General features: G+C 45.3%; 1 protein-coding gene across 1 annotated transcript in view; it reads right to left on the bottom strand.

Annotated features, from left to right (window-relative positions):
* The window catches only part of HMCN1 (hemicentin 1), a 170,972-nt gene that overhangs the window by 46,541 nt on the left and 96,632 nt on the right, over positions 1 to 27,799 (bottom strand). Inside the window, exons 39-57 of the mRNA XM_066324684.1 lie at positions 27,325 to 27,476; positions 26,466 to 26,589; positions 22,478 to 22,653; positions 22,114 to 22,210; positions 19,988 to 20,110; positions 18,042 to 18,203; positions 16,847 to 17,128; positions 16,270 to 16,437; positions 13,370 to 13,483; positions 10,825 to 10,911; positions 10,225 to 10,416; positions 9,322 to 9,495; positions 8,289 to 8,402; positions 6,718 to 6,863; positions 4,968 to 5,118; positions 3,614 to 3,817; positions 1,925 to 2,038; positions 926 to 1,113; positions 431 to 527 (exon numbers count right to left, since the gene is read on the bottom strand). Coding sequence (XP_066180781.1) covers positions 431 to 527; positions 926 to 1,113; positions 1,925 to 2,038; positions 3,614 to 3,817; positions 4,968 to 5,118; positions 6,718 to 6,863; positions 8,289 to 8,402; positions 9,322 to 9,495; positions 10,225 to 10,416; positions 10,825 to 10,911; positions 13,370 to 13,483; positions 16,270 to 16,437; positions 16,847 to 17,128; positions 18,042 to 18,203; positions 19,988 to 20,110; positions 22,114 to 22,210; positions 22,478 to 22,653; positions 26,466 to 26,589; positions 27,325 to 27,476 — 2,865 coding nt within the window. The remainder of the gene's footprint in view (positions 1 to 430; positions 528 to 925; positions 1,114 to 1,924; positions 2,039 to 3,613; positions 3,818 to 4,967; positions 5,119 to 6,717; positions 6,864 to 8,288; positions 8,403 to 9,321; positions 9,496 to 10,224; positions 10,417 to 10,824; positions 10,912 to 13,369; positions 13,484 to 16,269; positions 16,438 to 16,846; positions 17,129 to 18,041; positions 18,204 to 19,987; positions 20,111 to 22,113; positions 22,211 to 22,477; positions 22,654 to 26,465; positions 26,590 to 27,324; positions 27,477 to 27,799) is intronic.

Raw genomic sequence — 27,799 nt, 5'->3', positions numbered from 1 at the left:
GCATATTTCTAAAAACTAAGCTTTTACAAGCTGTGTATCTTTGTTTAATGCTTTCTATCATTAATTTCTTTGAAAAAATGTGTCTTCTGAATGTATCTAAACAGGCTATAAGCCAACCTGCTTCTAATTCATGATTTCAGGGCTCGGCTACCAGAACTGGGTGAACACAGCCACCACACCAGGCTCCCTCAATAAAGATTCCCACCTTCCCGGAACATTTATGAGGAGCTAAAGCCACATGGTATTAAGAGCCATATGTTGTCAAGGTACTTTAAACTGGTATTTGAGTTCTGCTCTGTCAAAATCTCCATCCCACCCCGTAGAACTCACATGAATGAAGCTGAGGGGGTCTAAGCACTCTGCTAAAATAACACATCCAAGCTGAACCAGCATTTGACAGAAGACACAAATCATGGATGAGGGTACTTACTGTGAACGTTGAGGTTAAAATATTTCTTGGCACTTCCAGCTGTATTTTCTGCAATGCAGACGTACCTGCCAGTATCTGTTATTTGGGAATTCAAAATCTAAGGCAAAAAGAGACAAAATATGGCTTTGGAGCTAATATATAGACAACTCACTGCCAAAGAAGCAAGTGGAGAGGATTAAAGCCCAGCTCTCTGCTTTCACAGTTTATTCAATTTCATTCATCAATGGGAAATTCTTCAGAATACACTGTTTTCATTATTTTCTCAAAAAAGCCAATAATATTTAAAAGCAAGTGATTTCAACTGATCCCACATATGGCTGGATCTGAGGAACTACATGGAAGTGAGAAGCAGCAGGTGAGGGACAGAAACAAAGGACAAAAACTCCTTATGCTTGCAGCACCTCATGGGAGAAAGAAAATACTTCTACTCAGCAAAACCAGACAGTTCTTTGTTGCCAAACCCCAGTTTTTCCAGTATAAAAAAGGTTACACTACCTGTAACCTCCTTCCATTAGACAGAAATGTGTGTTTCTCATCTTCTGGCAGGAGCTGGCCATCCTTCTGCCAGGTGATCCTTGGGGAAGGGCTCCCACTGGGAATGCAGTCCATGGCTGCCTCCTCGCTCACCAGCACAGTCACCTCCTCAGGCAGGTCCCCATCAGCCCCACTGATGGATGGGGGAGCTGCAGGGAGCAAAGGTGAGGAGAACACTCACTCAGCACCTCTGAGACGGCTGTGAAATTAGACCAGGTTTGCAGGAGGAAGGAGTGAAACCTCCAGTGAATCCAGTGAAAGATAAAGCCATCCCACGAGTACTGCAGATGGAAAAACTCAGCCTAACTCCAAGGACTGCAGCAGAACTACACTTCATCACAGCACAGAGAGAAGGAGAGGTGAAAACCCATCTTCCAATTATTCCACTGTGTTTCTTGCCATCAAAATAAAGGATGTTTTCGTTTGATGACCCCTTTGTAAAAACAAATCAGTATTTTCAGTGGTGTAACATTGCCATAGAGGCAAAGAAGTGTTTCCCAAGGCTAAAATGTTGAGTACAGGAACAGACAAAAAAGGTCATCCAAATGGTTGTGCAGGCGTTGATTAATCCAAATCATCAGTTCCCTTCAGGAGTTCTACAGGTATTGTGGAAAATGATGGCCAAAATAAAGAAAGAGAGAAAAGTCTTGGTCACAGTTCTCAGTGGGAAGCTGAAGGGAGAACAAGAGATGCCAAGATAAAACCTGGATTTTTACCTATGCTTTTCTTTCTGGGGAATGGTGAGAGCTGTAACACAACTGAGTTCCTACAATAACAACCTACACACACAGAACTAAGAAGATCAACACTCTGTACGGCTGCGCAACTCTAGCACCCTAAACACATGACCACCATCATTTACAAATAAACATTACAAACACTAAGGAACTCCTGGCCTACAGTGGTTAGTCATTTTGCACAGAAGCCTCTTTTGGCCCTCAGAGGAGAAGGGAAGCTCACAGAGCACTCGGACGTCGTAGTGGATGGAGTCCTGCCCCGCCTCGTTGACGGCCACACAGGAATATCTGCCGGCGTCCCCCGGCCGCGCCCGCGCAATCTGCAGCACCCGGCCTCCTGCAAGCAAAAATCCAAGGCAGCATCAAGCACTCTCCATCATCTCCACACCACATCCCACCAGAGACCTGAGCAGGCAAATTTATAAATGGTCAGCATTTGGTCTGAATTATAAGTAGCTGAAGGTTTTTATTTCCCAGCTACTTTTTCTACAGGCGGAGAGTTGGAGTGCAGCCATGCCCATATTGAAATGTTAGAAAAGAGCAATTAATTCCACATCAAGGAGGAACATGCTGCAGCAATATGCAGTCAGGCATCATTCTTTCATAAAAATAGAAATATTTCTCAGTAAGATGACACAGAACTAATAGGCAAAAGGAAATATAAGCACAAAATATTCCGTTCCAAACTGAAAAGATTCACTTCTGAGGCTCAGATACTTTTCACTCTATTCTTTGTAAAAGCATAGCCATATAAATACCTTCAGCAGGAGAGGAAATCTTAGGAATACACTTTGGGAGTATTTGTCATTGCTCTTTTAAGAGATGAACAAGATGGACAAGCAGGTGCTCCCCTTTTACCACTGCCTTTCTTTAAACACTGCATCCCAAACCATCTCTGCATAGCAACACTCTTGACTGCAGGCAGCTCTTTCCCTTCCCCATGAGCTTAAGTAGGAGATCGTGGCCATTATTCTGCTGCAAACATGCTTTCCATGCCTCATCCCTTGGTTAAGAGGCTTTTCTACTCCAATTATCTTTTTGTCAAAGCAAATTTAATAAGGAAATAAATCAGGAACACATCAGAGAGAAGGTATCATTGCTGTAGTTCATCTTGCAACACACTGAAGTGTCCAAGGCCTGACTGGATGGGGCTCGAAGCAACCTGAGATAGCAGAAGGTGTCCTGCCCATGGTAGAGGGTGGAATGTGATGGGCCTTAGGATTCCTTGAAACCAAACTGTTCTGTGATTCCATGATTCATTGTGAGAGTTCAGTGGTGACATTCACACCATTTTAGGGACTACTTAAATTAAAGAAAAGAACTTAAGGCCAAGGGCTGGAGAGAAACATTCCTAGCTAAAGAAAAGAACATTAAAGAAGTGTTCTGAAGGGGAGAGGTGTGTCATCACTACACAAACACCAGCACTAAGGTCATTTCTTAATCATAGAATCACAGAATCATAGTTTGGGTTGGAAGGTACCTTAAAGGCCATCCAGTGCAACCTTCTGTCATGGGCAGGGACATCTTACAGGTTGCTCCAAGCCTTGTCCAGCCTGGCCTGGGACATTTCCAGGGATCCAGGAGCAGCCACAGTTTCTCTGGGCACCCTGTGCCAGGGCTTCTCCACCCTCATAGCCAAGACTTGCTTCCCAATATCTAATCTAAACCCACTCTTTTTTAATTTGAGTCCATACCCCCTTGTCCTGTCCCTCCATCCCTTGTAAACAGTCTCTTTCCATGTTTTCTGTCAGCCCCTTGAGGCACTGGAAGGCCACAATGAGGTCACCCTGTCACCCTGAAGCTTCTTTTCTCCAGGCTGAACAATCCCAGCTCTCACAGCTTCTCCTCACAGGGGAGGAGCTCCATCCCTCTGATCCCCTCGGTGCAGGGCCAGAGGATGCTGAACACTCACCTGGCAGGATGAGCACTCTGTCACTGGAGCTCAGGGGATGCCCATCCTTAAACCACGTGAGCACAGGGGGAGGAACAGCATTGGTCTCACAGTACAGTGAGAGGGGGTTGTTGACAATCACATCTTTACTTTCTCCACCTCTTTCTGCATCCACCATGTTCCCAGCTTCCCATTCCTTATAAGGCTTTTGGAAGCTAGGAGGAACTACAACAAAGAAGAAGAAAAAGGTTAGCATTTTGCAGCAGAAATAGCTGGGTTTAAAGTCAAGAAATAAAGAAGGTATTATACTGTTCAACAGCAGCAATAAAAATTAAATGTATTAAATCAACCCCTCCTCTCACTTTATGTTACCCAGGAAAATTCTAGTTCTTCTAGAACGAACAATTGAGCAATTTACTAAGTATTTTTTTGAAGAGTAATAAATAACAGTGTAAGATGACCTGGTAACAAACACAGAGGGTATTCATCAACGAAAATACTTAAACAATGAGGTATCTGGTTTCACTCAAGTTCTCATTTTGTCTAAATTTTCAGAAATTACTCATGATTGTTTCCTTGTATTTACACACAGTAGGCCAATAGGATGCTTATGTCTGGGGCCTCTAAATACTAATCCAAACAGAAAAATAAAGTATGTCTTAGTTCAAAACAAATTAAAATTTTTCATGGCCTTTAGAGGAAGATCAGAGTTGCTATATCATTGTACTGATTTCAGAATACAACATATAAAAATATAATCAAATAGAACTGATGCCTTGAGAAGGCTGGCCTGGAACAGAGACTAGACAGTGCTAGGAGAATAAAGTAGGTATTTATTAAAAGGCCTTAAAGGATCCCCCTCTTGGGCAGTACAAGAGCCTGGCCAGGGCTGCACCCAAGGTGGACACAAAATGGATCACTGGTCACGAGGTTTCACACTTTTATAAGCTTTCGTGCATTTGCATATTTAGGTTAATTGTCTAATTGTAGCTTCAGGTTATGAAGTGCCATCCTCCTTGTTCTCTCCCCTCAGCTCTCCATTTATGCTTTTTTTGGGCCTGAAACTTCTGAAACCAGTTGTCCTTGGTCTCAAGCTGGTAAAGGATTGTTTTGTCTACCTACTCTGAAGAGAGCTGACTAACACTTACTATGAGGCTCAGACCTACACACCCAGGCAGCACAGAATCTGAAAAATATAAAAGCTAAAACCTAAGGCATCACTACATGTCAGCAATGAGCAAAATATCCCTGAAATCAAAGCCACACAAAATACAAAAGCATTAAGTTTGACCACACAAGGGTAAAGGACCTAGAAGTGTCAACTCCCACATTCCTAAAAAAGCAGGCTACCAGGAGAGTTTTATTACCCTTTTACCTTGTATATTTACATCAAATTCCAGCTCATCCTCCCCAGCAATGTTGGAGGCCAGGCAAGTGTAGCGCCCCATGTCTGACACCTGGGCCTCCTTGATGTGCAGGGTGTGGCCATTGCCCTGGATCAGGACATGCTCATCTGCCTGCAGTGGCTGCAATGGCAATTCAAATGAAAATCAATACTCAGCAAAGAACACACCAGAAATAACCAGATCTCTGGTAGCAACATGAGTAAACTCAATCAAGCTCCAAATTCCTGAAGACAGTTTTCTTTTCACAGTTGTCAGAAACTCTCCGTTTTTATCCTTCTGATCGTGGTGGCTGGCCTCCTCAAGGATGTGATTTTCCATCACTCCTAGCCCCAGGATGCTGCTGAGAGGAGCAATGCCATCCCCATCAGGTCAGGGCTCTTGTGACACTGGATCTAATCAGGCTGATCCAATCCCTGAACTCATTGGCCAAGCGTCCAATACATGGAAAACTCCCGGCTTTCTGTCAGGTGAACAGATGGATCTAACCCATCCTACAGATCTGCTGCCCAGCAAGAACAAGGTTTGAACATGGAATGGACAGAGCAGCAGCACAGACAGAGACAGGGTCAGATATTCCTGTGCCCAAAAGTGGCTCACATGTGACAGCAGAGGCTGCAGTGACACTAATGTGTTCTGTATGTTCAGAACACATTAGGTGTGCTCATCTACATCAGCAGCCTGGTCTAGTGGAAGGTGTCCCTGCCCATGGCAAGAGGGGAACTGGATGGGCTTTGAGGCCCCTTCCAACCCAAACCATGCCATGAGCCCATGCTTCCACGATTAGGGAGTCTGCACTGAACTCCTGGCCTGCAGGTGAAAATTCATTCAATCCATGGACAAGAGGGAGAGTCTTTTCCCAGAGCAGCCTAAGGAACAGCAGCTGTTGTGCCAGTGGCAGCCACATGTGCACAGCCATTGCCTTTGGGGACCTCCTAACTCCCCCAATTAAGTTTTTCTTTGGAAATACAGCCAGGACTCCCATGGATCCCAGAACAGCAGGGCACACTTGAAACAGCCAGAGGGTCACCATCCAGGTTATTCCCACATGCTTATTACATCCAGGAAGAGCTGTTCCATGATGAGTGCCCTACTAAGAACAGCTCAAGCAAGAGATTATACTCTCCTTTCTTACAGAAGAGCAGCACAGTCCCTTTTTTATTAATCCCCTGTGCTGTATTTCAGTGTGTCCCTGTGGCCCTGCCCTTCCCAAGCTCTCCAGATGGATTCATGGAGCGCTCTGTGTGGCAGGACTTGTGCCTCACCCCCTTGGAGCAGCCAGATGCTCTTGTGGCTTTGTGAGCTCTGCCAGGACCGAGGGGGAGGCTCTGCAACTTCTGCAACTTCTGCAAGGGCAGCACTTGAGGGAACCATCTATAAGAGGGCCTTTGGGAGCTTTACACAACAACCACGGGCCCTGTGGTCACACCATGGGATGCCCCTGCCAATAAGGGCACTCCCTCTCCCAGCACAGGCCACTGCCAGGCCTGGAAACTGCAGCCCCGGTGTCTCAGGCACTGCCAGGCACCCACCAAAATCCAGGATGTCCATTTGCAGAGGTCTGGGTGCCAGCAAACACCCCAAACTGCTGGGTGGTGATTCTGCCAGCAGCAGGGAATGAGGGTGACTCCTGCTGCCCTGCATGGATGCTATTTCCAGGGACAAGGGAACACACAGCTGTCCCATGTCCCCTCAGAGGAAGGAATGGAGTTTGTGACTGGCCTGTCCATCCTTGTACCAGCTGATGGCAGCAGCAGGAATGGCGTGAGCTTCACACTCCAGAGTCAGGCTGTGGTTCACTTTGATCTTCACCTCCTTGGGGGACAGCCCTGTCCCTGAGATATCCCCTTTGGCAATGGTGGGTGGAACTGCACACAAAGGCAGAGAGGAGAGAGACTGTCATGGCTTACTGGCTGCTGCAGCATTTCAACATTAACTGGAAAAAGAGAGCTCCCAGATGATAATCTCCAGGAAAGCAAGTGCATTCCCCCAATAAACTGCCCCTTGCCCACAGCCAAATTATTACTTTTATATACATACATATGTGTATTTTCAGCCATTTTTTTAGTACCGTTACTATGTACAAAAATATACAAAATTGTGTTTAACACTTAAACAAACAGGTTTTTAAAAATGCAAGCCTGACTACAGCCCTTTCCTACTACAGCACTTCATTATTATGTGCCTGGCATTAATTCTACAAAGTTCAGGGTACTGTAGTCATTAAAGGGCATTTTAATGGAAACTAATATTCCCAGAAACATATGTTAGATCACAAGTCCAAACTCAGGGTAACTGGTCAAAACCCAACATTTCCACTGAAATCCCAGTGTTGCAAAATCCTGTTTCTTTCTGAATCAGGAGGAAAATAGAATGTTTCAAAATTCTTCAGCTACCCCCCGGCTTGGTCTCATAATATTTTTGAAATCATAAAAAATGCTTTCAGCGCATTTTCTGCTTTTTTTTCCCACTGGGAATTTTTAAGTTTTCCCCTAATACTTACAGTATTCTAATAACTGACAGTTGCAATGGCATTCAGGGGTGGAGGGTGTTACTTTCCCCCATAGTCATGCATTAGAAATGAACATTTCTATCATCTTCTCGTTATTCCAAATCCAGTAGTGCCTTATTAGGGACTTAGTGTAATTAAGTTACAGTATGGTTACTGTAAGGGAGCAAACCAATTCCAAATCAGACTGGGAAATTTAAACAAAAAAGGTAAAAACCATGCTTGATCGAGCCCATAATGAGGAGCCTGAGCATTAAAATTGAGTATTTAAGTAGAGATGCTCAAAGGATAACATGCTGGTGGAAAGACTTGAATAAGAAAACTTTTGTGCATATGGAATCTTATGGAAGGATATAAAAATAGTATCCTCCTGTTTTACCTTCCCCAATGAAGTACCCTACTAGATGTTAGACACCCTCTCCTGTTTTTTCTACAATGCTTTCTGTGCTCAGGAGATTCTCTGCTCACATGTCCCATTGGGCTGCACTCATCTGACTTGAAAATCAGCACCAAAATAAGCTGATATCAGAGGAAACAGGAGTTCAGTGTTTCTTAAATGTCCTCCCCTGGGTGACATAAAGGCTCTTAGTGCAACTGTAGCATTGCAAAGGATGCAACAATTAACTTTTCTGATGTCTTTCCTCCAGCGATGCCAGGAGCTAATGCAGATGTTTGCTCAGCAACGCCATTAATAGTAAATCTTGTATTCACCAGGACAGACAAATGGGAAAATGGAAGAATGCAAAATTAAAAGAAATTTCAAAAACTGAAAGCATTGCCGTACTGTAGACTTTCACTTCATAGTGCCTCAGTGTCTCCCCAGCCTCATTTGTGGCTATGCAGGTGTATCTTCCAGCGCTGTCCTGCTGGGCATTCAGGATCTGCAGGGTCCTCCCACCTGCCAAAGACACCAACCTTTAACAGCACTAACACCATCCTCTTGCTTCCCAGTTATTTAAATACTTCCTGCAGCACATTTCCAACCCTTTGGTCCAAAATCTGCCCTCTGAAGAGCAGAAAACCTGACTGCTCACTACTACGTGTAACAAATGATTGCATGATTCATGGCAGTGCTGCGGATCAAAACTCCTGTGGCTTATGGATTCTTGGGAAATTTGTTATGAAATTTCATCAAGATATTTGTGAAGGGAATTTCTTTTATATATTTAACCAGGACTCACTCTTTCTTTGAACACTTGCAGTTAACAAGGTAAGGTACTCGTATATCTACAGTACTCCAGTGTTCCCTCTGAAGCTTGTTCCCATTTTCCACCTCCACAGGTACTAGGGAAAAGTTGTTCTACTAGCTAAAAATGGCAAACTACTAATGACCTGGAAAAACCCCACCTCGTTGTCTATCAATCTATATCTCTCTCCATCTGATTTCCACACTTATTTGCAAGTCATTTACATTCATCATTAACTCATATGAATCTTCTCATTATTCTGCTTGATGGTACAAAAGGATAAACACATAATAAAACACAAATAAACAATCAGGTAATTGTGAAGTACTTAAAAATATTGGAATGGGAAGTTCTAGAGAAGTACAAAGAATCCCAGAATAGTTTGGACTGGAAGAAACTTAAAGCCCATTCATGGGCGGGGGCACTTTCCACTGTTCAAGGTTGCTCCAAGCCCCATCCAGCTTGGCCTCAGGTACTTCCAGGGATGGGGCAGCCACAGCTTCTCTAGGCAACCTGTGCCAATGCATTGTACTTAATAGAAATATATCCTTTGATTTTTAAAGAAGGCTGTAACAGAAAAACATGCAATAAAATAATCAGGTGTTATTTCTCAGTAAGAACAGAATTTACCTGGCAGAATGCGGATGTTTCTGCTGGACTCTAAGGGATTCCCATCTTTCAGCCAGGTGATGGTGGCTGGGGGGTAGGAATAAGCTTCACAGACCAGTGAAGTGGGGCTGTTGAGGATAACGGTGACATCCTCTGCATTCCCTTGACTGTCTGCTCCCACAATGCTTGGAGCCACTGGGAACAACAAAATCAGTAACCACAGGGAGGAAAGCCTCTCTCTGAAAAGCCTGTCTTCTGGTCCCTGCTCTGTCTAGGAATCTGGCTGCAGCCTCAGCTAGCTGGAAAGCAGTCCTACAAGGAGCACCAGAACCCAGACCCAGAAAACAGTCAGCTGGTTTTATGTTTTGTCCTAAAGTCAGCAGTGATCCCAAACCTGTGGAATTCACTCCCACCCATGACTTTGTCAAGCACAGGTCCCTAGGAAGCCAGCCACCACTCCCTGAGCAGAGCTGCTGGAAGGAGGGATGGGCCTAGGAACAAGGCTGTGGAAAACAAACTCACCATTGTTTGCACTTCGTTGTGCAATAACCCTCATGGAAAAAACAAAAACAAAACAAAACAAAACAAAAAAAGAAGCGCAGATGGTTTCAGCTTTTCTGAACAGATCACAACCTGAAACGCCCTTCAGATGCTCCTTCCTTGAATCACAATAAGCCAAAGTGCTGTCTGGGAGAGCACTTTGGGATTTAGGGATGATATCCCGTGAAGGCTCCCTATGCTCCAGCTCTGTTGTCTAAAGCACAGCACTGGTGTTTCTATTAAACCATCACTTGTCGATAAGGCATAAAATTCTAATCACAGACAAGCAACCTGTGCACTGCTGTCGATGAAGCCCTACAGAATTCCAGTGGCACTCTCTTCCTGAGCTGCCTGTCTGCCTGGCAGAGGCAGCCCAGCTCTCACCAAGCACGTTGAGGCTGTAGGTTTTGCTCCTGTCCCCAGCAGTGTTGGATGCCACACACGTGTAGCGGCCCGTGTCCAGCAGCTGCACCTCAGAGATGTGCAGGGATCGCCCACGGGACACGATCCTGGCATCTCCAGCCTCAGCCACAGCCTGCCCGTCCTTCAGCCACGTCACCTGAGGCACGGGGTTCCCTTGATGGAGTCAGGAAAATGGCAAACATGAGTTGGTGCATAACCTCCAGGATATACCAAGATTTCTGAGAAATAGGAAAATACAGTTTCAGGTGTGCTTTTCATGTACTTTCAAGGAGAGAAGTTTTGGAATGTGCATTCTGAAGTCTCTGAACTTCCTGAAGTGATATACACCTCCTCTGAAATGCCACAGGCCTTTGGAGAAGAAGTATCACAGCAACATCCCTCTTGGTTCATCTCATCCAACCTTTACAAGGAGTGTTTAGTCCTGCTCTAAGCATCACAGTTAAATCTGAGATTTAAAAATCCCACTGAACTCAAATCCCATATAAAACAGGTAGTGCAGCACCGGCAGTGCTCTGACCATGGCTTTGGTGAGCACAGGTAAATCATAAACTGTTCTTTTACCTGTCACCTCACAGGTCAGGGTAACTCCGTGCTTCTCTTTCACCTTCACATCTTCCAGTGCATTTTCACCCACAATCCCTGGAGGCACTGCAACAAGCAAGGACACCACATCAGCATGAATTCCTTGCAACACTGAAATACAACAGGCTGCTTGATGCTGCTGCTAGCAGGGATGAGCCCGGGAACACAGGACTAGGAAAACAAACTCACCACTGATTGCGTTTGGTTACACAGTAACCGCCATTAAAAACCCGAGAGCAATACAACAGATTCCCAAAAAGCAGATGCTGTGCCACAGCTCATCAGTGTTCTCTGCAAATGCAGCTAATTCCATATGGGAATGAACACACTACATAGGTGTAAAGACACCTTGCTGTGGTATAAATTACATTTCTCTAGAGAAGTAGAAGATAAAACCCCTAAAATACCTATACCCCTAAAATACCTATACCCCAAACAGCCAACCCAAGGCAAGGAAACTCCTACTGTATGGCTGATGTGGCTGACATGTTTCCAAATTATCCTGGTGAGCAAGTGCTTTTGGATGAGGAGGGCAGATTATGAGTGTACTGGGGAGTAGTTGTGGTGGTTAAAAGCTGTGATCAATTTTTTTCTTTCAAGACAGAGGCATTTGTAGATCAGGCCAAAAGAAACTAGCACTACAAGTCAAAGTAGGCATGGAGTGTAACAGGCTAAAAAGACGACCTGTAGTTATCAGAAAGCAGCTCCATCTCCAGGAGATACAGGAAATTTTGTAACAAAAATGTCAGAGTAAGGAGCCAGATTTATGCTTCAATTCTGCAAAATGCAAACTTTCAGCCTAGACAGAAGACCTAAGAAGAAAGGAATTAAAATATATTTAACAGCTTATTTGTGATCTAGCTTGTTGCTGGAAGCAAATATTTTATTTAAGTAAGAATCATGGAAATATGCAGAATTCACTGTCAACAGAGACAAGAACATCACACCAGATTTCTGATAACTAATGAAGGGTTCAAACTAGAGTGAAGGAAACAGATGGGGGAAACAAAACTTAAAATCATAAAGCTCAGGACTTAAGTCAGGCCAGAAGTTACTACTATTCATAAACAAAGACAGTAACTCATCGCTTTGACTCCAAAACAATACAGTAAGTCATCAACACATCTTAATTTCAAAAATATGGCAAAGCCACACCAAACCCTTTTCAAATATATAAATATTGTGCTTATTACACCAAGCTCTGCCTGCAAAATGCTGTGCCTCCTACAATAACCCAGAAAAAACTCTAGCATGTCTGTGTACAGTTCCCACTGACAGTGACTGGTGAGGATTCTGTGCCACTTTCAGGCCCCATTCCATAACTTTCCTCTAGAAAGACAAAGAAATCACTGGGGGGAGGGAAGAGAAGACAGAACAATGGAATTTTCCACTTGAAATCAGCTTCACTGAGCATTTTTCTTCAAGGAAAACAAAGCCTATGCAATAGAGATTCCCAGAATCCTCAAGAACACCCTGCCACTAAAACCCTCCAAAGAAAACAGTCTGACAATGAATGCTTTCCAGTGTTTACCCATCTCTTCTATTCTACCACACTTACACTTCCATGAGCTCATCAAATAAACATGAACTGACTTGAATGGGAGTTATCATTTACAGGCTGAATATGCCCAAGACAGCTTAAGGCAAGGGAAGAGGATGCTCAGCTCCTCAGAGAAAGGAAACTGAGAACAAAATTCTACACAGAAATGCTGAGAGAAAACCTGCACTGTGCCAGGCCTGACAGTTATTGATAAAAATAACAGCTACCAAACTGAAAAGTAAGGTTTTCTGAGGAAAATACTGACTTGCAATACTAAGCAATGGGATAAAATAATACATTAATGGTTTCAAATAGCACCTCAAGAGCCTGCTGGACAACTCCTGGTCCAAGTACTTGAGATCTCATCAACAGGATCATGCCCTACCACATTGGTTTATTTCTTCTGTCATACTAAAGGCTCTGCTGACTGAAGGTTTCCACTGTATTGGAGTTGTTGCTGATCCTGGAGCTGGAGAAGAGAAGTCTCTGTGGAGACTTTGGAGCCCCTTTCTGGAGCTAGAGAGGGACTTTGGACAAGAACCTGGAGGGACAGGTCAAGGGGAAATGGTTTCCTAATGCCAGTGGACAGGGATAGATGGGATATTGGGAAGGAATCCTTCCCTGTGAGGGTAGGGAGGCCCTGGCACAGGGTGCCATCCCTGAAAGCACCCAAGGCCAGGCTGGACAGGGCTTGGAGCAACCTGGGATAGTCGTGCTTATGGGGGGCGGTGGGGTTAGAATGAGATGTGCTTTAAGGTCCTTTCCAACTTAAATCCTTCCAGGTTTCTATGATTCTATGTACAAGAAGCTTTCCTTTACAACCTGATTTTCTGTCTGTGGTATCAAAATCACTTATTTTTTCTCCCTAAGGACGTGGGGTTTGGCATAATATTTTTTAAAATACTAGCAAAGTATACAGAATACCCTCCCCCTTCCTGTACAAACCCCTCTCTTGTGCTGCCCCAAACCTGAGCAGGTACTCACCCAGGACAGAGAGGTGGAAGTCCTTCCTGGCCTCCCCTGCAGCGTTGGTCACCACACACGTGTAACGTCCCTCGTCCGCCGCGCCCGCGGGGCTGAGCCGCAGTGTCCGGCCCCCTGAGACAGCCAGGACAGCATCAGAGCCCTGCTCTGCCCCCCAACACATCCCCCCAGGGCTGGGCAGGGCACACACACCCTGCTCTGCCCCCCAACACATCCCCCCAGGGCTGGGCAGGGCACACACACCCTGCTCTGCCCCCCAACACATCCCCCCAGGGCTGGGCAGGGCACACACACCCTGCTCTGCCACCCAACACATCCCCCCAGGGCTGGGCAGGGCACACACACCCTGCTCTGACACACCAACATCCCCCCAGGGCCGGGCAGGGCACACACACCCTGCTCTGCCCCCCAACACATCCCCCCCAGGGCTGGGCAGGGCACACACACCCTGCTCTGCCCCCCAACACATCCCCCCAGGGCTGGGCAGGGCACACACACCCTGCTCTGACACACCAACATCCCCCCAGGGCTGGGCAGGGCACACACACCCTGCTCTGCCCCCCAACACATCCCCCCAGGGCTGGGCAGGGCACACACACCCTGCTCCTCCCTGCACACACTCCCTGCTCCACTGCACTGGGATTCATGGAATGGCATTTGGGATGTGGCAGAAATGCTATGCTTGCAACACACACTTCTAGGCAGGAAACTGGGATGCCACACAACGCTTCAGACAGCAGGGTTTTCACTCACAAGAAAAGGTTTTCCCTCACAAGAGTGCTTTGCTATTCTGAGGTTCCAGACGAATATTCAGGAAAATTAATAATGCCTCACTGGTGCTTTTTATGTGTGTACACACAAAAAAAGCTTATTTCTATAAATGCCTTGTGTTATAAATACCCCTTAAGGAATAAAATTCTACTTCTCCCTTCTAGCATTTGCATTAATTGTGCCATCAATAATAATAATAGCTGATAATAGCACTGGTTTAGATGCAATGGTTAAAAAGAACAGATTCTTCCTAACTCTGTAGTTGTCAAGTCACCTTTGCACAGACACGTTCATTTAAAAAGAAGTTTTGCAAGTATGTTTGACCAAGGATCAGGAATACCTCTGCTTTGCCATCACAGAGTAACTTCTCTTTCCTTGCTTTTTGGCAGAGGAACAGCAGAACAGACATCAGGGAGCATTTGAGTGTGAAGCCAAAGGTGGCAGCCAGCCTGCAGCTTTCCCCAGTTTCTGGTCATCAGCTCTCCCATCAGCAACCATCCACTCACCCACAGCACACCTGCCCAGGGCAGCTCCTGCCTGTGGCCATCACTGTTGGGACACAGCCCAGGAAGTGATGATCCTGGTCATGCACATGGAGGAGTAAACTGCTGAGCTGGTTACTGGATGTGCCCCTGCCCAAGGAATCCTGCCTGACTGAGGGAGGCTCAGGTCCTCCAGCCTCGTGTCTCCCTGATCCCTCCTCCCATCCATCCCTGCACAAGGCCAAAGCAGAAGCAGAAACCTGCCTGCAGGAGACTGTGACCTCCCCTGGCATCACACACCAGAGCACACCCAGCCCTCCAGTGCTGAGAGAGGACAGATTTTCTACATGTGGCTAAGCAAAAGCTCTGCTCCTTCCTAAAGCCCATGTGCAGCTTAGGGCACGGGCTGCATGGGAAGCAGGTGGGGTACAGTGGATTTTTATTTTTTTCCTAGAAGATATGCAGGAAGGGATAATCAAAAGCAAATATCAGTATCTGGACAATGCTCTCAAGCACTGGGTGGGGCTGTTGGGGTGTGCAGGGCCAGGAGTTGGACTGGATGGTCCTTGTGGGTCCCTTCCAGCTCAGGATATTCTATGATTCCATGATCTGAATTAACAGACTAAAAGCTGCCAGCACTGTGGCCACACACTGAAATTATCTACAATGCCAAGTATGTTTTCTATTAACAGAACTGAAATCTCACTTTGACAAAGTATTTAACTCCAAAATTAGAAGAGGATTTTTGTTTTTGTTGTTTTTTTACAGCTGTACACGCACAAATAAAGTTCCAAGTGCCATGCTGACTGCAGTTCACTACCACAACGTGTAGCTTTCTGAAGCACAAGGTTTGGAGGAAAACAAAGCCCTGAGCCCTGGCATGTTTCCCCTCCCACACAGCCAACATCCAGAGACAATAAACATCTTTTTGTCTCTCCCTTCCTGACTCACGATCCGGGAGGTGAGATTAGTGTGGGTGTAGAAAGCAACAGACAGGACAGAAACAATCAAGCCCAGAAGACCTTATTTTTGTTGATGGCAAATTAACCACAAAGGGGAATGCAGAGCAGCTCCCAGAGCCAGGTTTATGCTGGGAAATAATCACACACCCACTCCTTTTTCCACACACCATATGCAAAAATGGGAAAGCAGAGGACAGGAGCCCTGTAATCTGTAACATTAAAAGCTGCACTCATTAAAATATCCAGAAGCTTATTAGCTTCAAATACAGTCCTAGCTGAGCTCTTAAATACCTTCCAGCTCTTTACCTGTCTGACAGTTTTCTTAGGTTCATGATGCAGGCTTTGCATCGTGGCTGTCACAGAGTATTAGAAACTCTATCAAAATTTATTATCATGAGATGTCTACTTGCCAGTGGCAAACCCAAGGTCAAAGAAACAACAAAGCCAGAAATGCTTTTACGTGAACTCATCTCTGAGGCTCCCTTTGGTTTCATAGACAGACCCACAGAAATTAAAGATGTGCTTTGGTTTTTGTAATTTGTTCTTTCAAAGATTTTTTTCCTCTTTAAATGGGAAAACAACTGTGATGAGGAAGAGGGGGAGAAAAATAAATAGGAGAGCTAATGAAATGTATTTCTGGGCATGACAAAGTGAGATGTTGCCATCTACAATCCAGCTTTTGTACCTGAAAGGATTCGCACCGAGCTGTTCAAGGTGATGGGCAACCCATTCTTGAGCCACGTTATTGTTGGCAAGGGAATTCCTGAGGCTTCACAGACCAGGGAGATGGGATTCTTCTCCACAGTGCTGATGTTTTCAGGCAGCTGCAGGTAACCACCAATACTTGGGGGAACTACAGCAAAGAGTAAGGAAAAGCCATACTTCAGAGCAAATACAAATTCATTTTGCTCACAAAACATTGTGTCACCCAAACATTGGTTTGGTGAGGGCGAGCAGCAGGGTGGTCTTGGTTAAACCTTAATTTCTCTCTCCCACAATGGAATATTTCCCACCATGACACTCACTCTAATATCATGTAAAGTTGTACCATATCCAGGTTATCTTGGGCAATGAAGCAGCTCGGGATAGATTGATAGTAACAGAAAGAGGGCTACAATTTTAAAATATTCAGGAGTGATAAACTTGGATTTGGGCTTCTCCTAACACCACAACTGGAGCTGCGTCCCCTGCAGCAGATGCTCCAGACCATTGCCTGCCCACCCAGCGCTGAGTTTCCTGTGCCCCAGGTGGGCTGCACTCACCGTGGACACTGAGGTGGTACCTCCTGTCGGCCAGCCCCGCGGCGTTGGTGGCCACGCAGACGTAGCGGCCGCTGTCGGACACCCGGACGCGCTCCAGCCGCAGGACACGGCCCCCGGCCAGCACTGCCACCTCCCTGCCACTGCCCACAGCCTGCCCGTCCTTCAGCCACGTCACTGCCGGCTCGGGAACGCCCTGAGCCTCGCACTCCAGGGAGATCTCACTCCCCTGGGTGACAACCACCTCTGAAGGGTGGGGACTGCTGTTGGATATAGTTGGTCGAGCTAGGGAAAAACAAGGGACACAGTGTAGGAATCAACTGGACACTGCACTTCAGAATCTTCACCTGCTGCTGAGTAGATTTTCCAGAGCAGCAGGGCCAGTAAAGGGCAAATCACTTCCTTTTCCCCTCTCCCAACAGCAAAACCTAAAAATGTTCTTTAAAATGTTAACTTACAGGCAATTTTTAAAATGCAAACAAGAGAAAAAATTGTCACCATGATCTTTTTGATCCTTCGGATGCTTACATTTTTGTACTGGAGTTTCTTACGCATTGTAATATAAACAAAGTGGATATTTTCGCATTCCTCTCTGAGGAAGGACAATTGATGGACATCTAGTTTGACCAGTGGGGTCAGAGAGGTGTCAACCTCATTGACCAATCCCTGACCAAACTCCAAAAACTATATATATCGAAGTCGAAATAATAAAGCTCTCTTTCTGCTCTGACAACCTGATGGTGTGAGTGTGGTTCTTTCATGTCTGTCTAGCGACAAAAAATTAAATTTAAAAAGACTGCCCCGGCACCTACGGATTTTGGAAGATTTTTTTCTCTGTGGGATTGTTTAAAAATACCTCCTTTTATTCCTAACAAAAATACAGTGAAGTCTAAAGGAATGAAGGAAAATCTAAGTTCAGTCAGTTGTCATCTCTATTGCAGCTTGGGGACAAGACTAAAGGGGTTACATCTGTGGACTGTGCACTTTCAACAGGGATATGCAATGTCTTGGTCAAGCTACAGGTCCAAACTGCCAAAATTTTAATGACATAACACTCTCTTTGAACTGCCTGTAAACTGTCCTACAGCCAGCACTCCATCTCCGGAGACCCTGCAGTTCAGCATCACTGCCCAGCCCACACTCCCATAACGTTATTGCAGAACTGGTAAACTGTGATCAGAGTTTTCCTGGCACTTACTGTACACTTGCAGGCTGTACTCTTTGGTGGCACTCCCAGCCACGTTTGAAGCAATACAGGTGTAAGATGCAGTATCAGACCTGTCAGCAACTGCAACCTGGAGCTGTCTGCCCCCAGACAGCACCCGCACCCTGCCCGATGGCTCCGGCACCACAGGAGAGCCTGCAAGAGACCTTCTGTCACATAAAACCACACAAGTGGCCAGGAGCAAATAAAAATCACATGGTGTGAAGTCCACTGGGTCATTCAAAAAGACTGAGTTGCACAATTGCCCATTTTAGAAGTACTCTCTTGACAGAGTTTTCCCAGAGAGTAGGAACTTGGCACAAGCAGATTCTGAAGACTTTGTGTATTAACCACTGACTTCATAGGATACCCTGAGCTGAAGCATGCTGACTCTCCCTCACATCCATCCAGACTTTGGAACACCTCCACTGAACAGAAAGCTCAGCACTTTCAGTAACATGTGACTCATTTTTCAGTGTATAATATCTCAGCCAGCACAGCCAGTGCTTAGAAATGTATAATTTAGGTTTCACACCATCTGTGTGTTGTGTGTCACAGGCTTCTTCTCAGGAAATCCTCAGCAGAAACATGACAGCAAACTCCCACTGCATTCTCTGAGCAGATTCTTCACTCTTGGAGACCTCAGATTATCCATCTTCATCCTTCCAAACTGCAGGGAGACTTCGTGACAGAAGGAATGCACCTGCCATGGATACTTCCAACAAACTTAATCTTCATTTCCCTCTTGTGCATTTAAAGTCCCCTCTACAAAGTGCACTAAATGTCAAACATGCTGAAAAATGTACTCCTCTTCCTAACTGCTTTTCTAGACCAGGTTTAGGTCTCCTTCCTGTCATTAGGTGTACACACATTAGCCTTGCAGTGCATTTACATGTCATACAAGGCCCTTCTGGCTTCCAAGAGACAGGATTTTAAAACAACTTCCTGTTCTCTGAAAATGTTATGCATTGGAAAAAGTGCTCTGAAATTAAAACTTGCTCTTTCCACAAGCCAAAATTAATTACCTCAAGTACATACCATATTGAATTGTGCTGCTTAGAAAAAACATGAATATAAGCTAGATTGATTAATAACACAAGAATTACCACACTGGAAGAGCAAATTATCTTATTTTATCTATATTCTGTCTCCAACAGTGTCAATGCTTAAAAGAAAGTGCTGAAAATAGCTGGCTTCAGCTGCCAATTCCTAAAGAGGTGTTTGGCAATGTAACTTTAACCCATAAAACAAAAGGTGTGCAGACGACTCTTGAACAAGAAGGGATGAAAGAAAGGGTTTGGTGAATCCCCAAAACAATTACTCCAACTGCATGCATCTTCAATACTTGGCAAGATGCCATGGCTGCAGATTTATAACCAGCTCAGAGAATCTGTGTTGTGCAGTGGATCACAGGGCAGAAACTCAACTCCACATTAAGGGACTCCCACTGACCCTGGCCCTGACATCTGGCATCCACAACCAAGTTTTACAATCCCAGAATGGTTTGGGTTGGAAGGAATCTTAAAGATCACCTCATTCTAACTCTCTGCCATGGGCCTAGACACCTTCCACTTGCTCAAAAGACATCTACCCTGGTCTGGAACACTTCCAGGGATGGGACAACATGCTGATGTCCTGTTGCCCCACGGTAAATAAACATATTAAGTGCTCCACAGTCCATTTTTGTCAGATGAGCAATCTCAGCACTGCACTTCTCTTGAACCTTTAGGAACACCTAATCCAAGCAAAGGTGAGACAGAGAGAAGGGAAAAATCTACTCCAGGAGTTCATTTTACTCAAGGTCAGAACTGTGCAGATATTTGAGCCCTACCTTTGAGCTCCTCAGAATACACCATCTAAAATGTACACCAGATGAAAAGAAAACCCAGCAGGCCAGAATTACCCCCTTTGCTTTATGAAGACAACTGGAAGTTACCCACCATTCTTTTTCCAGGTGAGACTGGGTGGTGGGATGCCACTGGACTCACAAATCAGGCTAACCAAGCTCCCTTCGGTGACTGTCAGCTGAGAGCTGTCATCTGAGCCAGAAATACTTGGTGACACTGCAAAGAAAAGCCAAGTAAGTGCAGCCTTTGAAACAACATATTATCAGCCAGCAGTAAACCCCAAATGACCCTCATACGAATCTCTCCTGCTCTGAAGCAGTGACAATGACTGTCTCCCCAGTGCTAACCAGGCCCTGGATAGGGAACAATACACTTGGAATGGCTGCATCCATCCTTCTGGGCTCTAAGGGCTGCTGCATGCACACACTTTATTTTGGGCTGCCTTTCATGGATTTCACTGAACAAAGCTGGTTTGAGGAACTCTGTCAAGTGACTCCAACTCTAAGAGCCTGCCTCATTCATGGCCTCAGCTAATAAACCCACAGAGGTCATCCTCAGTGACTTTTAAAATTCAGCCTACATTTTTCCTTTGAATTTTTCCCGCATCAGCACACTGGCTGCCACATTCAAGGCTATGGGTTCCACCCCTCTGACTACTCTCCTGCAACAGAAGGATTGCTTTGTTTACAGCTCTGTGACTCTAAACCAGCTGCAGACAAAAGGGACCAGTGTTTTACTCTGATTCTCAAAGTGTTAAAGCACTTTGGTTCAATCCCTAGGGAAGGGCTAATTGCCTCTTAGGAATCAGGGAATCATTCTCATCAGATGAAAATAGAGTAGGTAGAGACCAAGAAAAAGCAGAGGAGAAAGCAGGTTGAACCTGGCAAATACAACCTCCCAGATGAACAGCTCATGCAGCACTTTTTTAATGCATGTGACAATAGCCAGCTTGTCCTTCTGATACCTCCAGTTCTCTGTTAGCAATCAGATGTGTGGGGTGTGAAACAACACTGCCAAGGGCCTTATGGTACTGTCTGTTTTACCCTTTATTTGTCCTGCTTCCAGCCAAGACAAGCCTGTGCTATCCTCTTCATTTAACTCATGGGCTGGCTCCTGGATCCACACTAATCCTCAGAAGGGTATATTTCCTGGATTTAAAATGTCAAAATATGGCAAGAAGGACTTTGGGTGCTGGGGCATAAATGAAAACTGTAATTCCAAACAATTATCCGCAGATGGCTTTTACAGGCAGCTTGTGGTTTTTATCAAGCTTATCCCATCCAAGCTGCTAACTAGCAAGGAATTATCCCTCCACTCCAGCAAAGATCCTGTGCAAAAGTCTGGGAGAGAAAGAGGAGAGCAGAGGCTGAGCTGCGCAGTAAATGGTATTTGTTTCAGCAGGGGAAAATGGGACGGTACTACAACATCCACCTCTAACTTAAATGCCACGAATGGGTCTTCTAATAATGACAGACTTGAAATCTGTACTGAAAAATGTCATTTCAGTGTTACAAACCCTCATAGATAATAGTAGTCTTGTGACTCCAAAGCAGGAAATTTATTTGTAACAGTAAACCAGAGACATTTCAATTTGTATATGAGAAGAAAATGATGGCACAGAAAACCCCCTCAAAAGCAATTATTAAAATAATGTCCTAAGCCACATTCATCACAGAGCCATAGAAAAAATCATTAAAGCTGTTTTTATGATTCAGCACTGATAAGTTTGTAGAGCAAATAAACCTAGGTAAGGCAGCTTTTATTTATCTGAATTTTCAATGCTTCAGCATTTCAATAGGTGGAAAGTTGGTATGTTACTCTGAATGGCATTAAAGCTATGGATCCAAACCCAGGCATTTTTCATAGAATCATAGATCATAGAATGCTATGGGCTGGAAGGGACCTTAAAGATCATCTTGTTCCAACCCTCTGCCATGAGAAGGGATGCCCCTCACTAGTTACAGCTCTCAGTACTCTCATTCCTGCAAGCTCAACAAAGGCCTGTGGAGTAACTGGAGTTAATTTAGAATTAAATTAAAGCAATTTGAAGAATGTGTGCACTGTCTTCGGCCTATTCAAGTAGAACAAATACAACAGCAACTCCCTGCAAAAGCCTCAGCAACCAAGTGTTGATGAACTACAGAGGATTTCAGTGTCTCACATCATAATTCAGCTCTGAGCTTCACTTCCATTTCTGGAATAAGCTTAATAGATCTTACCCCAAATATTGACATTATAGTTCTTCTCAGTTTTCCCAGCAACATTTGTCGCTTCGCAAGTGTAGCGTCCAGCATCCTGCACTTGAGCTCCTTCAATCTGGGGAGAAAACGAAAACCTGGGTTTCTTTTTTCCTACATAATTATTCACGAAATGTGCAGGGAGAGCTCAAGTTTCAGTTTTATTTTTTACATATGTCTCTGTGAATATTAATAACAGAGCATGAATCCGGCGAGCTCTGCGCCCAGACAGCGGGGGTCTCGGACATCCCTCCCTCCTCACTCCTGCTGCCCCCGAGAGCCCAGCGCTGTCCCAGCCCCACAGAGAAGCAGCTCCCCGGGGAGGAGCCCTGCCTGCCCCGGTTACCTGCAGCACGCTGCCGTCTCCAGAGATGCTGAGGCCGGGCTTCTCCAGCAAGGGCCGCCCGTCCCGGAGCCAGCGGAGGCGCGGCGGGGGCACGGCGCTGCCGCGGCACCGCAGCTCCAGCGCCTGCCCCAGCAGCACGGACACGTTCTGCTCCTCGCCCACGATGTCGGGGGGAACTGCACCAGCACAAGCACACGCTTGGTTACCTTGGAAAAGCCCTCCGAGACCATCGAGGACAACCATTCCCCAGCACCGACCCCAGGGGAAACATCCACGGGTCTTAAATCCCTCCAGGAATGGCAACTCCAGCCTGCTCTGGGCAGTTATGCCAGGGCCTGACCATCCTTCCCGTGAAGACATTTTTCCTATTATCCAACATGAACCTCCCCTGGCACAACCTGAGGCTGTTTCCTCTTGCCCTATTGCTCAAACCAAGGGACCTTCAGGCACTGAAGACTTCCCAGAGCAAACATAATGTGGAGTTAAGGGACTTGGCAGAGATCAAATGGCACACCTTCAGTTACACACAACTCCAGCCTCCTTTACACCACAAACCCCACAATAATTATTTTGGTTATTTACAGAATACCTTCCGCACAAAACACACACTAGTGAGGTATCAGCTACAGAGAAATCATAAGTATAAGCCAAGATTAGCAAACTCCCTCCTTGAAATGTAGCTAGAAAGGAAAATCCCCAGTATATAAAAATGGGGGAATACATTCCTGCAATAAAGAAAAAGAGCTGCTGAGTGAAAACGCTCACTAGACAACAATCCAGAAGCTCCAGCCCCAGAAGCTGAAAATGTCTTAAGCTGTTCCAGACAGTGCCAAGAAGGGTACTTGGCTTTAAGTAAAACTCTGATTTATAGAGAATTCGTCCAGAGACGGCCAAATACAGAATGAGAATTTACATGGTCAACAAGCAAGTCAATGGGTTAATGACTCAACAAATAATGATCTACAATTAGCTCGTGTACCAGGTTTTTGTGGGATCTACTAATTATTGCAGTTAGATAGAGCACTATATTTACATTTGTCCTGCAGTTCAGTGATAATCTCATCATTACTCGGTTATTTCCAAATCAGACAGGAGAAAAAATCTTTTGAAAGGAAAATTTTCTGTGTAGAAATTAAAAAATCCCAAAACACTGGACATTTCAATTGAAACCCACTAGGTGTTCTTGAACAGTGTCAGGATTTAAGAAAACACATCTCTTCCCCCGTTTTTAAATTTTGTGTTTCCACAATAAGAAAAACAAAAGTAACTGAGAAGGCAACTGAGAACTAAACCTTGAACACAGCAAGTCAGCAATTTTCCATGGGGAAAATGTTCATGGCTGGAGTCAAAAAGAACACAGACAAAATACTGTCCCCAAAAAGTTGACCAGGATCAAACATAAGAACTTTGTTGTCACATTTTCTTGGTCCTTTAGTTTTGGGATCCATGACCTCAGACACTGAGGGTCTGAGTGAACCTTGGGGTGAGAAGGGAGGCAGTGGGACCATCTGTGAGAACAAGCACACTAGGTTAATCACACAAAGGACACCAGAATGTGCCCCAAAGTGGCACGCAGGGGACAGCAAGACAGCTCTTGAGGTAGTCTGAAAAGACCAGGAACAATCAAGCTTTGTGTTTCTTGCCCAGGAAGTAGACAGCAGAGCTGCTGATTTCACAATTTGGAAATAATTTAGGGAAAAGCCTGGTCCCTGTGGATAAGAAATATAGTAAGTGAAAAAAAAAAAAAAATCTGTTCATCTCTTTTTCTTTCTAGAACTCACCAAGGTCCAGATTCTTTATGAGTATTGTGGAATTGAGAACTGGAAGCTGATCCATTCCTGCAGAAGGCAAATTTATTTCCAAAGACCTTTCAACCAATTACTTTTCCTCTCAGCTCAATGAATTGAAATGTGCTCAGAGGGAAACTGAGTTTATGACACAGAGACGGATGCTAAAGCATTTTTATCTGAAGGAATGCAAAATTAATCTAATTATGCTCATAGTAACTGTAAGAAACTGAGCTGGTTCCAACTCCTGGCTCAGTGCACATTTCCAACCCAACTGTAATTTGGAGTAGACTCCAACTCTACTCCAAATTATTTTCCTCCTGTGGCTTCTTAATTAGATTGCCCTTATGAGGCAAGTCTGAAGAGCAATATTACTTTTTGGTGACAGCCTCACTCAAGCTGGTCCTGCAGCTGAGCTCAGCCCTGGCCAGCTTCTAATACAACACTAATTTTAAACATACACAACTCCTAACTCTTTTCATTTCCTCCAGCTAAAATGGACAGAGGTTCCAGAAAACAACAGGAATAATAAATGTATCTATGTCACATTACACAGACATACACACCTGTCCTCAAACTCCAAAGGAGACCCTGATACTCCTTGCTCTAGACATAAAATGTTCCAGCCTATATCAACTCAGGCTCACTCGCCACAGCAGAGCCCTGGGGTTCTGAACTGCCGCCTCCAGATGCAGAAAGTCACCAGAACTTCAGTCAGGGGTACCCTAAGCAAGGGAGACAATTCTGAAAGCCAAACTCAGGAACAAATACCTTGGCCAGCTGCCTCTGCTTAGAACTCATCCAAACTCCTAACCTTTCTTCCAAGGTTTTCCACACGAGATTGCCATAATGCTGCACACTGGGAGAGTCCAGTGACTTACTGAAAGCAGGAGCAAAGCCACAAAGGTGCCTCAATTCCAAATGCTTCTCTACACATCTGGTACTGTAACATTTCTAAAACAAACATCAGATTATTGTTCATCCTCATTTCGCTGGACAAACCCTCTGAGCTGTCCAAGGGAACTCAAAACCTGCTCCAGTCACACTCCCTGCTGGCACAGCACCCGTGGGCTCTGAGAATGCAGCATGGGGTGACCTTAGGGACCCTTCCAGCCCCTGAAGAGAATCCAAGAGAAGTGGGGAGAGACTTCGGGCAAGGGCCTGGAGGGACAGGACAATTAGGAATGCCTTCCAGAGGGCAGGGTTAGATGGGTTATTGGGAAGGAATTGTTCCCTTGAGGTTGGTGAGGCCCTGGCACAGGGTGCCCAGAGAAGCTGTGGCTGTCCCTGGATGCCTGGAAGTGTCCAGGGCCAGGTCGGATGGGACTTGGAGAACCCTGGGATGGTGGAAGGTGTCCCTGCCCATGGCAGGGTGTAGGACTGCATGGGCTTTAAGCTCCCTTCAATCTCAAATCATTCTATGAATATGAAAAGGCATCTGATACAAGTTACAAAAAACCCAGGATGAAATTCCTGCAAGTTACAAGAAAGCACAGAATCACAGAATATCCTGAGTTGGAAGGGACCCACAGGGATCACCAAAATCCTGCACAGGACAGTCCCAACAATCCCACTATGTGTCTGAGAGCATTGCCCAGATCAGAAGGGAGGATGAATTTACACAAGTTCAGGCAAAAAGATTTCAGAATTAACTTACTGACAATCTGCAAAATTGACAAAGTAAAAAACCATTTTTCCTGTTCCTTGGAGGAGACAGAGCTGATTGGCTGGGCTTAACACAGTGTCACTGTTTAGCACTAAAAGAGTCCCCTCCATTTAGGCAGGGAGAGCAAAGCTTGGGAATGGCATGGAAACTCCCAGTACCTCCTTCTGGTACAACAAAGACAACAGAGCACTGGCCCCAAGAATCTTTCTCACCTGGCAGATCTACCTGGTTTTTACACAAACATATATTTTCTTTTATCCTTTGTCAATGAGCTTTCATGCATTAAACTGGTAAATTCATTGCTGCAGTAAGATTTCTTCAAGAACATACAGAAGAACACACCTACAGGCTTTAGTAAATGAGGGTGGATGTGCATATATATGTTTCAACTTCCATACACACACCCCTCCTCCTCACACAGCCTTCCACGGCAGGTTGGGACTATTTCTACTCAGTGCTGCTCAGGGTCTGGGCCCAGCGTGTTAAAGCCTCAAGAGCAGCTCTCAGAACCAAAAGACAGGCATTTGTCACTCACCATAGACACGGAGGTCGATGTCCCTCTGGCTCTCCCCCGCAGCGTTGACTGCCACACAGGTGTATGTCCCCGTGTCACTGAGCTGGGCACTGGGCAGTGCCAGCACCCGGCCCCCCGACAGCACCTGCAACGGGAGCACAGCACCTTCAGGCACACCCCAGGGTCACACACAGGCAGGGGGGCTCTTAGGGCTCACTTCAAAATGGAACACTTGTTTTGGCACTGCCTCCCACCATCTCCCTGTGCTCCACTGTTCTCTTCTAATCCACACTTGCAAAAGCAGAACTCTAACTTCATGCCAGTCCCTAGGGAATTCCTGGCATTCTCAAGACTTTGCAGGATCTGGACACTCTGCCTCCTTCCCACCAGCCTCAAACATGCTGTCACACCTTTCGTCTGTGCCCTGAGCTGTCCCCAGACAACACAAATGCTCACTCTTCCCTTTCAGATTAAAAAAACAACTTCCAAAAACCAACCAAGGCTTCTTGTTTTACCTCTGAAATACCATCTTATATCAGAGGTTGGTTTTCTATTCTGAATTACTGTTGTATGTAATGAGCTCTCCAGATCTCTTCAGCAGAGGAATTTGGTCCAATTTCCTCTTCTTCCCAGTAACTGGAAAATTTGTTGATGCAAACTTACTTAGTATGACATTAGCTGAAAGGACCACTTTATTTCAATATATCTCTGTCTTCCACGTCACACAGTATTAGAGCTAAATTCACACAAACAACCCATAGCAAAAGCCTTATATTATTATTCCAGATCTTCCAACTTATTCTCTTCCATTAAACTGCATTGACTTAAAAGCTTCCTCCCACAACAGGGAGCAGCACAGAGCAGGATGTGACCCTGGTACCTGGAGTCCATTGCTGACACTGGACACAGGGCTCCCATCCTTCAGCCACGTCAGGATAGGGGCAGGGATGCCTCTGGCTTCACACTCCAGTCTCACTGGATTGTTGACCACTACTGTCACCATGTCACTGCTGCCAGAGATCGATGGGGGGACTGGAAAAAACACACAGAAAAAAGGGCTGTAATAACAGCTATGTAAGAGTATTAATCACAATGAAATTAAATAGGCTGTCTAGTTTTGGATGTTATTTCTCTTTTCTCATGTTATTCCTGCTGAACTCTGGTCACGTCTTTGCTCTGTGCCAGATCCTGCTCTTCCCTAGCATGAGCAGGCAGATAACTGCAGTGAAACTACTGTGAGCAAGGTATGTGGGACTGGGCTCACAGCCCAGAGGACAGCTGTGAAGCCCAGGAACTACACCATAAAGCCAGAAAATATTCCCTCAAACTTTTCTACTATTCCATTTAGACCTTGT

The sequence above is a fragment of the Sylvia atricapilla genome, chromosome 9, assembly GCF_009819655.1.
Source record: "Sylvia atricapilla isolate bSylAtr1 chromosome 9, bSylAtr1.pri, whole genome shotgun sequence".
In the NCBI taxonomy this organism is placed as follows: domain Eukaryota; kingdom Metazoa; phylum Chordata; class Aves; order Passeriformes; family Sylviidae; genus Sylvia; species Sylvia atricapilla.
This window is presented reverse-complemented; position numbering and strand designations above follow the sequence as displayed.